The following is a 13,686-nucleotide window of genomic DNA, read 5'->3' on the forward strand; positions in this document are numbered from 1 at the left end:
ATCATAATCCCTAGAAACCTCCTCTGACGGTGAAGCATAAATTTCCTGTCGTCTACCTGTCAATTTGTTCTGCACGGGCAATGTCCAGTTTTCCTTTGGCCAATTCATCTGTTTAACTATTTCCTCAAATGAAATAAAGAATGCTTCAACATTCCTTTCCTCAAGCCTTGGAAGAGCTTATACAGATTTAAATATCTCCCCACTGGGTTCTGATCTGGAAATAAGTCCTGCTTCACCTACTGGTGTCTCCTTTTTAAACTGTCAGCATTTTAAGCTGGAATTCTCTCTCTTTTTCTCCTTCCTCCTTTTCTAATTACCTTTCTTGTTTTCTTTCTTTCTCTTGCCTTTCTGCCTGTTCCCTTGGGAACTCAAGGGCAGAATATTGCGCTCAACATGCGGGCATGCGCTGGACACGCTCGAGTGTAAAATAACGCGCGATGACATTGGGCATGTGTCCCGACATCATCGCGCAGTCTTGCAATATTGCGTTCAGCGGGCTCACGCCGCAGTTGGCCACTTGCCCGCTGATAATTAAAAGGCCTATTTAGTCCATTAACAATCTAAATAAATTCAAATTTACGCTGCCTGTCCAACCTTACAGTTGGCGGGCAGGCAAAAAGGCCAAGCGGCCTTTACATTTTTTAGGAAACCTCATCCATGGGCTGGATGAGGTTTCCTAAAGCAAATAAACATTAAATAAAAACTTTATTTTTGAATTAAAAACTTGTCCCAGCTCATGTGACAGAGTCACATGAGGGGACATGTTTTGTTAAATTTTTATTCTCTTCATGTTTTTTTTTTACACAGCGCTCAGTCTCCCTGAGGCAGCTCCATGCCTCAGGGAGATTGAAATGCTCTTCCTTGCGCATGCGCGAACTGCATGCTAGGCCTGGCTCTCCCTCCGCTCCCCGCCCGCACAGGCAGCGCTCAGCGCTGCTGCTCGTGATCCATGCAGCGCAGGCCTTAATTGGCCCGCCAGTGTGAAATTACAGTGCGGAGCCGATCTCAGGTGGCGGTCAGCTTCCTGACTGCCCCAGCCGAGCACCCCCGCCAAGGGCAAAATCTTATCTCAGTTGCTCGCTTTTCCATTTTTTTTTTTCTTTTCTGCTGTCTCTAGTTTCGGTTTTTTTATTTGCAACTTTGAATCCATTCCAATGAACCACCCCTTGGAGAACTCGGTCTCTCGGGTATTCCTTCCAATTTCAAATGCTGTGCCATCTCTTCGATCGTCTCTGCTTTCCTAGCTTTGGCAGACAGCCCTACTCTTAATTTACTTGCCAATTTGATTAACCTGGCTTTTGGGATCCGTTGTAAAATCGTCAGGGACATTTCTCCCACTTGCAGGAAAGCTTTAGCAGTTTCCAGTGCCATCTTATTTTTGACAGTACAAACCTGGTGTTTCATTTTAGCTTTTATTACTTTCTAAATCTACACCCAAATCGTTGTTGTTTTTTGTTCCAAAATATCCTGGACCCGAGGCCCCAAACTTTGTCACGACTCACTGGGGATACTGCACTGCAATATCAAAGCCCACTGTTCCCCGAGCCGCAACAACTGTGAAAAGTTTGACAAAGCCACCAGATTGCCACAATTCTACCTAACTGTTTAATTTAGGTTAACAGAATGCGAGCACCAGGTTTGTAAACTTGATGGCCTGAGTTTTTCATTCGGCAGGCGGGTTCGTCGGGAGCAGACAGGGGTGGTCATGGAGCCGATTGCCACCTGCGATTGGCTCCACGCCACAATTTTATGTGAGTGGGCCAATTAAGGTGCACCTAGCGTAGGACATGAGGCATAGCGCTCATCCTGCTCTTGGATGAGGTTTCCTAAAAAACGTAAAGGCTGCTTGGCCTTTTCGCCTGACCGCCAACCTTAAGGTTGGATGTGCAGCGTTAACAATTACATTAATTACTTCCTTAATGGCCTTAATAGGCCGCGGGCATGCAGCCAACTCTGGCGCACGCCTGCCGAATGAAACATCGCATGTCCGATGTCATCACGCGTCATTTTACGCGTCGGTATGTCGGGCTCGCCCCCACACGCTGACTGAAAAATCCTTTCCCAATAAGTAAATAGCTATTTATTGAACAAACTGTCGATAACCAGTGGCAAAAGAAAAAAATATGAACTAACTTCTAACACTGTAACTGAAGCTCTAACCTCTTCTTAAATCCCTACACGTACGCATGCACACGTACACACACGACACATCAGACACACAAAACATGGATTTCAAGTGTGGGATAAAACAGTTCAATAGCACCAATCTGGAGTACAGGATTCGATGGCTTGATTTTGATTGATGTCTTCTAAATTTCTTTCAGTTCTTGTTGATGACATGAGTTGGTCTTCCAGCAGTTTCAATATTTAGTTCACTGGTTGAGAATTTGCTTTTCAATGTTTCTAACAGTGGTTTTCCCCTTTTCCTTTCTACAGGGATTTCCTCAGAGAGAGAGCTAGTCACAGAGATATGAGGAAAGAGATTTTAGATGTTTTCTCTTTACAGACCAGGAGCTTTATGCTGCACTGCCCTGCACACAAAACCCTGGTCATCTGGTCAGGAGCCAATTAAAATGCTGTTGTCAGGCTTTGTCCTGGACTCCTTTCCGGCACCATCCTGTCTTTCACGGCACACTCTGTTCCAGGACTGCAACATTGTATATATCTCATCCTGTTCCAGTGGACGTGTTCTTTAAACTGCAGCCATTGTAATTCTAATGCACAGTCCAACAGAAATTAAAAAGATACATCCTTTACAACAGTCCAACAGAAATTTAAAAAATGTTCCTTACAGTGGTCATTGTCTGGCACTTGTGTGGCGCGAATGTTACTTGCCACTTGTTAGACCAAGGCTGGATATTGTTCAGGTCTTTCTGCATTTGGACATGGACTGCATCAGCATCTGAGGAGTCACGAATGATGCTGAACATTGTGCAATCATCAGCGAACATCCCCACTTCTGACCTTATGATGGAGGGAAGGTCATTGATGAAGCAGCTGAAGATGGTTGGGCCGAGTACACTACTCTGAGGTACTCCTGCAGTGATGTCCTGGAGCTGAGATGACTGACCTCCAACAACCACAACCATCTTCCTTTGTGCTAGGTATGACTTCAACCAGCAGAGAGTTTCCCCCCTTGATTCCCACTTACTCCAGTTTTGCTAGGGCTCCTTGAAACCACACTCTGTCAAATGCTGCCTTGATGTCAAGGGCAGTCACTCTCACCTCACCTCACCTCACCTTGGGAGTTCAGCTCTTTTGTCCATGTTTGAACCAAGGCTGTAATGAGGTCAGGAGCTGAGTGGCTCTGGCGAAACCCAAACTGGGCGTCAGTGAGCAGGTTATTGCTGAGCAAGTGCCATTTGATAGCACTATTGATGACCCCTTCCATTACTTTACTGCCAGTTTACAGCCTTCCAGACTTAACATTGAGTTCAACAACTTCAGACCATGAACTCTCTCCTCCATCTTCACCCCTTTTTTATCCCCTTTTTTCAATATTCATTTTTATTTGTTTATTTTTATTTTTTATCCACTTATTTTTATTTTTATTTACTTTCATTTTTATTCATTGTTTTATCCCCACCTTTTATTCTATTTTCGATCTCTTTTCCCACCACCGTCCCCACTCCACCCCCACAAGGGCCATCTGTCACTTGTTCATGTTGTTCTTTCCAGAATGCTGATCCTTGTCATTGTCATTGTCCATTGTCATCAAACCTGCTGACAGGGGTGATGCTGTTGTTGTCTGGCGCACTGACCTCTACCTCGCGGAGGCTGAGCGTCAACTCGCAGACACTTCCTCCTACCTCTCCCTGGACCATGACCCCACCACGGAACATCAAGCCATTGTTTCCAGGATTGTCACTGACCTCATCTCCTCTGGAGATCTTCCTCCCACAGCTTCCAACCTGATAGTTGCCCAACCTCGGACGGCCCGCTTCTACCTCCTACCCAAACTCCACAAACGGAACTGTCCTGGCAGACTGATCGTGTCAGCCTGTTCCTGCCCCACGGAACTCATTTCTCGTTATCTTGACTCCTTTCTCTCTCCCCTTGTCCAGTCCCTTCCCACCTACATCCGTGATTCCTCTGACACCTTACGTCACATCAACAATTTCCAGTTCCCTGGCCCCAACCGCTTCCTCTTCACCATGGATGTCCAATCCCTCTACACCTCCATCCCCCATCAGGATGGTCTGAGGGCCCTTAGCTTCTTCCTTGAACAGAGGCCCGAACAATCCCCATCCACTACTACTCTCCTCCGTCTGGCTGAACTTGTTCTCACACTGAACAATTTCTCCTTTAACTCCTCTCACTTCCTCCAAATAAAAGGTGTGGCTATGGGTACCCGTATGGGCCCCAGCTATGCCTGTCTCTTTATGGGGTATGTGGAACATTCCTTGTTCCAGTCCTACTCCGGCCCCCTCCCACAACTCTTTCTCCGGTACATCGATGATTACTTCGGTGCTGCTTCATGCTCTCGTTGGGACCTGGAAAAATTTATTAATTTTGCTTCCAATCTCCACCCCTCCATCATTTTCACATGGTCCTTCTCTGACACTTCTCTACCCTTCCTTGACCTCTCTGTCTCAATTTCTGATGATAGACTGTCCACCAATATCCATTACAAGCCTACCGACTCCCACAGCTACCTCGACTACAGCTCCTCACACCCCGCTTCCTTTAAGGACTCCATCCCATTCTCTCAGTTCCTTCGCCTCCGTCGCATCTGTTCTGATGACGCTACCTTCAAAAACAGTTCCTCTGACATGTCCTCCTTCTTCCTTAACCGAGGTTTTCCACCCACGGTCGTTGACAGGGCCCTCAACCGTGTCCGGCCCATCTCCTGCGCATCCACCCTCACGCCTTCTCCTCCCTCCCAGAAACATGATAGGGTCCCCCTTGTCCTCACTTATCACCCCACCAGCCTCCGCATTCAAAGGATCATCCTCCGCCATTTCCGCCAACTCCAGCATGATGCCACCACCAAACACATCTTCCCTTCACCCCCCCTGGCGGCATTCCCTAGGGATCGTTCCCTCCGGGACACCCTGATCCAGTCCTCCATCACCCCCTACTCCTCAACCCCCACCTATGGCACCTCCCCATGCCCACGCAGAAGATGTAACACCTGCCCCTTCACTTCCTCTCTCCTCACCGTCCAAGGGCCCAAACACTCCTTTCAAGTGAAGCAGCATTTCACTTGCATTTCCCCTAACTTAGTCTACTGCATTCGTTGCTCCCAATGCGGTCTCCTCTACATTGGAGAGACCAAACGCAAACTGGGCGACCGCTTTGCAGAACACCTGCGGTCTGTCCGCAAGAAAGACCCAAACCTCCCTGTCGCTTGCCATTTTAACACTCCACCCTGTTCTCTTGCCCACATGTCTGTCCTGGGCTTGCTGCATTGTTCCAGTGAAGCCCAACGCAAACTGGAGGAACAGCACCTCATCTTCCGACTAGGCACTTTACAGCCTTCCGGGCTGAATATTGAATTCAACAACTTTAGATCTTAAACTCCCCCTCCCCCCATCCCCACCCCGTTTCCTCCCCCTCCCTTTTTTTTTTGTTTTCAATAATTTATATAGATTTTTCTTTTCCCACCTATTTCCATTATTTTTAAATCTACAACTAATACCTTGTCAATCTTTCCACCCCATCCCCACAAGAGCTGTACCTTGAGTGTCCTGCCATCCATTCTTAATTAGCACTTTTCTTAGCTAATATCACCACCTTCAACACCTCTTTGATCCTTTTGTCTGTGACATCTTTTGATTCTCTGCTCCTATCACTGCTTGCTTGTCCCTACAACCACCCCACCCTCAACTTCTCTCCCCCCGCCCCCCACCTTAAACCAGCTTATATTTCACCCCTCTCCTAACTATACTTCAGTTCTGTTGAAGGGTCGTGTGGACCCGAAACGTCAACTCTTTTCTTCTCCACCGATGCTGCCAGACCTGCTGAGTTTTTCCAGGTAATTCTGTTTCTGTTTTGGATTTCCAGCATCCGCAGTAGTTTTTTGTTTTTATGCTTATCCTTGTCCTGCTATTACCACATTCTGCTTTCTGACCTTAATGTCACTATCAGCACCTCCTTTAGCCAGTACCACCACCATTAACACTCCCTTGTCCTTTTGTTCATTACATCTTTGTCAATCTTTCCTTTGCCTCCACCTGTCACTGGCCTTCTATCCAGCTCCACCTGCTGCACTCCCCCCCCTTTAGTCAGTATACATTTCATCACATTTTTACTTCTCTTTAGCTCATACAGACTTGAAATGTTAACTCTGTGTCTTTCTCTCCACAGATGCTGTTAGACCTGCTGAGTTTTTCCAGCATTTTCTGTTTTTGTTTCAGATTTCTAGCATCCACAGTATTTTGCTTTTATCTTGGTCATTCATCATGTTTGAGCTCAGTTAGTGAACATGAACAAGGCTATCACAGTCTTGGCTTATCAGACAATATTTCCTATACAAAGAAAGTGACATCTGTTCAGGGATCAGGAGCATAGATTTGCTCATCTTCCCTTCGCTCACAGGTTTGATATTGTTTTCATAGCAACCCCACAGTCATTCTCACCCTCAAACATGTAAAAGTATTGTGGAAGTAGGCACAACTGTGCCATCAATATACTCTGCTCAGAGTAAATGCCATATTGAGAAATGTGCTTCCATCTACACCAACATATAGACCACAGCATGATCTTTCTCCTTAAATAATCTTTAATAAACCGATTTTCTGCCTTGACTCTTAAATGTTTAATGTTTAACTCTTTTCCTCTTTGGATTTGTATACTTGCCATGAAATTTTTTTAATGCAGATAAAGAAACCATGGAAAAATTAAGGAAGTGCTGAACAAAGACAGAAAGAATCAGCTATCCCTATGAGAGACCTACATGCAACCTCAGACAAATGCGAGATGAGAATTTGTGACCTTGCCCCTTGAAACGTATCTCTCCAGTACCCTAACTCTCCTATTCTCATCTTCAGTTTCAATTTCCATATCACTGGTATTTTTGCATCTCTAGCCCACAAGGCAGATTATTCCAGACATTCATCGTGATTTAAGAATGTCCTGCAATTTCTCACTGCCTCCAAAATGTGCTTAATTCCTGAACAACTGCCAACCTGATGCCTTGCAATCAGTGACGTAGTGGCAAATTTTGACGTGCGTGAGCTCTAAGAAAATGTATTGGCCATATCATTTCTAAATCTACTGTTACATTGTTTTCCTATGTATTAATCATTTGAGTCCCCAAACTTCAGTAAAACTATAATAAAGGCAAAATACTGCAGATGCTGGAAATCTGAAACAGACTCTGTCTTTCTCTCCACAGATGCTGCCAGACCTGCTGAGTTTTCCCAGCATTTTTTGCTTTTGTTTCAGTAAAACTCTGCTTTTTAAGTGAAAAATATTAGTGCCAGTAGGCATTTTGTTTCAACCCATGTGGTATTTTGAATCATTAGTCTTCAGCGTAGATAGAATTTCATTGTACAACAGTTTAGTTATTTAATTGAAGCCTGTGAAAAACATGAATTACTGAAAACTTTACTTACTTCTGACTGGGAGATGGTATATAGAGGGACAATTGCTTTTCTTGATTTATATTGATAACCTAGACCTGGGTGTACAGGGCATAATTTCAAAATTTGTAGATCATGCAAGTTTTGGAAGTATTGTGAACTGTGAGGAGAATAGTGATAAACTTCAAGAGGATAGAGACAGGCTGGTGGAATGGGCAGACATGTGGCACTTGAAATTTAATATAGAGAAGTGTTAAGTGATACATTTTGGTTGGAAGAACGAGGACAGGTGACATATAATAGAGGGTACAATTCTAAAGAAAATGCAGGAACAGAGGGATATGGGTGTAAATGTGTTTAACTCATTGAAGGTGACAGGGCAGGTTGAAAAAGCAGTTAATAACTTACACTGAACCCTGAGTTTTATAAGTAGGGGCATAGAGAACAAAAGCAAGTAAGTTATGAAACTTCATAAAACACTGGCTCAGCCTCACTGGAAAAGCTGTGAAGGCTTTGAAAGGGTGCAGAAAAGATAATGGGTCTGAGGATGAGAGACTTCAGTTATGTGGATAGGTTGGCGAAGCTGGGGCTGTTCTCCTTGGAGAAGAGAAGGTTGAGAGGAGATTTGTTAGACATGTTCAAAGTCATGAGGGGTCTGAACACCCTAAATGGGGAGAAACATTTCCCATCGGCAGAAGGTCAGGAACCCTAAAGTGATTAACAAAAGAACCAGAGGCAACATGAGGGAAAACTTTGTGCAACAAGTGGTTTGGATCTGGAATGCACTGCCTGAGCATGTGGTGGAGACAGATTCAGCTGTGGTTTTCAAAAGGGAACTGGATAGTTACCTCAAGAGAAAAGATTTTACAGGGCTACAAGGAAGAAGGTCGAGGAGTGGGACTAGCTGAGTTGCTGTTGCAGAGAACTGACACAGAGACAATGTGCTGAATAGCCTCTTTCTATGCTGTAACCATTCTATGATTCTAGTGTAGATACATTCAAAGAACTCAATAAACAAAGAAGTTGAAGGTTACCCTGATGGTGTGATCAAGAAGGGTGGGAGAATACTTTAAATGCAAAGTGAGTCATAGTAATGAAAAATGATCCCCACTGCCCCATACACAGTGAGTGCAGTTTACCTGCCTTAATACAGGACTCAGTTTCATGAAACAAAGTGGTAAATCCTTGTTCTTGTTGCAAAGCCTTATCGAACAAGCTTTTCCTGTTAATCATTCATTGCTTTAATGGTGGTGTTAGGAGGAAAATTGAAATAATTCCATTGAACTGTTAGTATTGTTTGTGTTATTAAATAGTCCAGTAAGTTATTTTTTAAATAATAAAAACAAAATGATTCCAATTGAAGTTGTCCAGGAATTTCCTGAATTTGAAACACTGAAAAGTGGAAGTGACAGTCATTCTCTTTGCCCCTGTGAAATTTCTTCGCCAATCAAGATGTTCACAAAAACTTTTTCTGTCCAATCCCAGAGCGCATGCAACTTTCGGACCAGATTGGCAGGGGAAAGAGCGCGCATAAAATATAAGGACACTGGTTTAAACTTTAGGTTAAGTAACTGCATCCCCCTTCCACCACCTTCAGGGTACATACAAATTATTTTATACTTGACACGTTAGTCTGTTTATTTTTATTTAATAATTAATGTTTCCCTAATTGCTTTAAAAACATAAATTGCATTCAGGTCTCCGATTGCTGACATTTGTACTCTTGATGCTCACTTTGGACAGTTATACATTCTAATTGTTGTAGCTTCCCCTCCATCTGGATATTGTTCAATTAACACATTACTGTTGCACAAAAATGTGCTGAGATATCAGAACAAGTGCAGAGAGATTTCTCAAAGCATGGCACACCATGAGATAAGACATAGCAGTGGCCACAGGAATTGTTTTCAAAACTGATGCTCGTTTGATTTATATTAATAAACTTTATATTGATAATGACAATGACTTCAGAACTTTTTTTTTTTGCATCCTTCATTGCAATTTTTGTTCATGTGGTTTATCCAGTTTGGAACCCTTTGTAACTTTTCTTCTCTAGCGCCGCCCGATTGTAAATTGAAATTGTGAATAGTGGACAGTGCTGGCAATTTTTGCAGATTCCTACTTCCTGGTTTAATAGCCTGAGCAAATTCAAAAGAACAACTCAGTGGCTCACCAGTAAATAAACGGCCCAATAGTCTGAAAAATAATTAACTACTGGAGATTGCTCATCTGTAGTTTAAAATGTATTTAAAAGAACGAGCTGATTCTCAAAGTCTTCCACTTCAAGTCTTTACTGTGCAATCCGTCATCTTTAACAAAGAATTCTGCCAATACTTTTGAGAAAATTACAGAAAACAGTTAGTTTATCTGTGATTTTGTTCATTGTAAAGTTGATGTTTATGGAACCGAATAATGATTACTACTCCCCCTCCACCCTAACACCCCTCCAATTGCCTCCTCACTCCCCTCCCCCAAACACACCCCCCCCAACACCGCCCATCCCTACTCCCCTACCCCCTTCCCTCAACCTCCCTATCAGAAGTCCAGTAATGAGTGAAAATGACCTGACAGACCAGTTTCAAAATATTGGAAATTCCGATTTTTGTTTTTAAGCCGGTCCGTCAGGTCCTAAGTTCCGGCTGCTCAGTGTGGAGGATGAGAACTCCGTTTAAAACACTGAGCCCGGGACCCCCTAGCCCCCAGGCCCTGGTGTCTGGAACCATCTGCACCTCCCTCTCCCGGGCCCTGGCCAGAGGTGCTGGAGTGGTTCTCCGATGCGCTCTGGCAGCACTACACCCCTGCTTGCAATATACGTAGTTCACTTGTTGAGTTCTAGACGTGACCTTTGACAATGCACAAAACATTATGGCCATGATTTTATGGCCCCTCCCGCCTGCAGGATATTACGGTCCAGCTGAATTGAATGCCACGACGGGGCTGCAAAATCCTGGCCTATGTTCCTGAGATACCTGGAAATAAAATAAAGTAAAGTGACCATGAAGCTGTTGAATTGTCATTAAAACCCAACTGGTTCACTGATGCTCTTTCGGGAAGGAAACATTCTTACCTGGTTTGGCCTATATGTGACTCCAATCCCACACCAGAGTGGTTGAATCCTGTGATGTGGCCAACCAAGAACTGCAGTTGTACTAGACTGCTGCTCAGCATTTCAAGAAAGCCCATCCCCACTTCCTCAGGACAACTAGGGATGCCAGTGTACCTATGTCTGAAGGATGGATAATAATTTTAAAACATATCCTGTAGCTTAATGGCAAAATTTAACTTAACCTCTCTAATGCACTAATCTGAACAGATATAGAATAGAATCTGAAAATTCATCAGGCTTTAAAGGTCAGGGAAATTTTGATAACTGATCTGAAAGTCATCTGCCTTCCAAATGCAATGCTTCGGGGAACCATTACTGGAAACTCACGTCATTTATTGACCGATATTACATACATTCTAAACCATCGACTTCTGTGTTGTAAGTAAACACAGTCTGCAAAACTGCAAATGTGCACTAGCAAAGGAACTACTATACCTTCTCTTGCATGCAATGCATCCTGGATTAAGTGAAATCAAAGTAGATGGCTAGCTTTAATTTCAAAGCTTTGTCTGAAATAATTATTTCCAGTGCAGCAGGAGCAGTGAAGTAGTGGGCAGTACTGGTAATCCAGATACCCAGGGTAATGCTCTGGGGACCCAGGTTCAAATCCCACCATGGCAGATGGTGAAATTTGAATTCAATAAATATCTGGAATTAAAAGTCTAATAATGACCATGAAACCATTGTTGATTTTGGTAAAACCCCATCTGGTTCACTAATGTCCTTTAGGGAAGGAAATCTGGTGTCCTCCCCAGGTCTGACCTACATATGACTCCAAACCCGCAGCAATGTGGTTGACTCTTAAAAATGTCCCCTGAACAATTGCAGTTAGGGATGGGCAATAAATGCTGGCCTTGCCAGCGACGCCCACATCCCACGAATGAATTTTTTAAAAAAGCTTCACATCTGAGATCTGGTTTTGAGTACAAGCATGCATGTCTGAACATCAGGTGAATACAGGATGAAGCTCAGTTATGAGGCCCACCACAGTTGAACAACCAGCCAACACTCATCCAAGTGTCTATTGGAGGAGATCTCAGGGTGGCTGCAGTGGAATTGGACCCCAGGAGTCCACCTTCAAAAGAAGAGCAAATTTTAAAAATAAATATTTTACAAGCAGTGCTGTATTTTGGCCACTGCAGTATGTACCCTTAAAAGTGGCCTCAAGAAACCTGAGATGCTTAGCTGGTAATAAATTATTCTTCTATCTTTCAGAAAGTTACTTTTTCCAGAAAGCCACTAACTGACAGCCTTTTGTTCCTACAAGATGGAGATTGGAAGAATGTCCGCAGTGTCTTGACACCAACTTTCAGTAGCACAAAAATGAGAGAGGTGAGAAGCGGTTAATGCATTAAACATGAAAGTCTTTCCATCGACAAATGTATTTTATAAATCAATCGTTAACTGATTCCATTTCAATTTTTCAGTTTGTCTTTTTGTATGAATATTTTTCCTTATTAAAGTGACATATTAATGTGAGAAATTTGAACCCTTCCCATTTCTGGTATCTAGTGGGAATGGTACCATAATGGCAATGTAGCCCAGAGACCTAGACTAATAATTCAGAGAATGCCAGTTCAGACCCCGCCATGGTAGTTTGAAAATTTTAATTCCTTTAAAAAAATCTGGAAATAGAAAGCTGGTGTCAGTAAAAGTGACCATGGAACTGTTGGATTGTTGTAAAAACCCAACCAGTTTACTAATGCCCTTTAAGGAAACCTGTCGTCTTTATCCTGTATTACATATATGTGACTCGAATCCCACACCAACATGGTTAATTCTTAACTGTCCTTAGTAAGCCACTCAGTTGTACTGGGGATATGTAATAAATGCTGGCATTGCCAGCAATATCCAGATCCAGAATTAATTAAACAAAAGAATGTCAGCATCACGCGCTCTTGGCCTAGTACAGTACAGTTAATTTACAGAGTAAAGGTTCCTACAAAGCCCAAAAATGTGCTTCACTTCAGTTTCAGAAGTGCACCCCTCTTTCATTTTGTGGAGAGATTGTTCCTCCTGTGGCACTACATCGTCTTCCTAAACAATCTCAAAATACAATGAAAAACAATGGAATTAGATTACATTCAAGTGATGCCAAAATTATTTCAAGGCAAGGTGACATACAAAGATGCACATGCACATTTAGATGTACCTCTTAGAAGCACTGCAAAACTTCTGATTGCTTTTGAAGTTGTAACTGTTGTTGCACAAGCATCCATTTTGTATACAGTAGGATTTCATAAACTTTAATGAGCTGAATAGCCAGTTGATTTAGCAGTTTAATGAGTTACTGCTAGTATCTGTGGTAACAGGAAAGGTGAGTTAACCAATTTTCTCGTTTTTTGCAAGAATGAGGTGGTGTGTAGAAAATCTCCAACTTTCTAAATTACTCCTGCTATAAAGTCCAAGAACAAAGAATCAGCCATATCCAGATTTAAAGGAAATTTTAGATTACTGGCTGATTTCCTGTGGCATTGCTCACATAGAATTGGGACTTATGCTATTGCAAGGGAAAATGCTGGGGTGTGTAAATGGGGAAAGAGCTGACATTTCCATTGAAAGTGTTTATAAAGCAATTTGTAAAAATAATAGTGAAATAATTAATTATTAGTTCCTGGGAATAAATAAATTGTTTACCTTTTCCAGTGTAGGTGCATATTTGTTTCCCTCACATAAATAAATCTATATAACATGGTGGAAACACCCTTTCCTTCTGTATGGTGTATCAACTTTTATATTGAAGTCTATGAATAATGTAAAACTATTGCTTTTCTTTATCAAATATCTCTGGACAGTACTGTCAAGGTTCTGCATATATAAATAAATTTAAGTACAGGACATTTGTTCAAAACTTTCCCCTAAACTAATGTAATACAAATCATTCCAGAATGTTTTTGCTATTTTATATTAACTGTTTTATTATCAGGCTCTTTTTAAGTTCAGAGATAAAGGGCTGGATTATGGGACGCCATGGTCCCAACTCTCTGGCCAAAATGTCCAGGGGAGCCCACCCAGCCAAAGAACAGCTTCCCTGCAACCATTTAACAGCCAGTT

General features: G+C 42.7%; 1 protein-coding gene across 5 annotated transcripts in view; it reads left to right on the top strand.

Moving 5' to 3' along the window:
• Positions 1-13,686, top strand: part of tbxas1 (thromboxane A synthase 1 (platelet)) — a 242,859-nt gene that overhangs the window by 139,490 nt on the left and 89,683 nt on the right. For all 5 annotated transcript variants that reach the window (XM_078568528.1, XM_078568527.1, XM_078568529.1 and 2 more), the window contains one exon: positions 11,848-11,964. In XM_078568528.1, the coding sequence (XP_078424654.1) occupies positions 11,848-11,964 (117 nt within the window). The remainder of the gene's footprint in view (positions 1-11,847; positions 11,965-13,686) is intronic.

Source organism: Cetorhinus maximus, chromosome 22 (genome assembly GCF_964194155.1).
Source record: "Cetorhinus maximus chromosome 22, sCetMax3.hap1.1, whole genome shotgun sequence".
Lineage (NCBI taxonomy): Eukaryota > Metazoa > Chordata > Chondrichthyes > Lamniformes > Cetorhinidae > Cetorhinus > Cetorhinus maximus.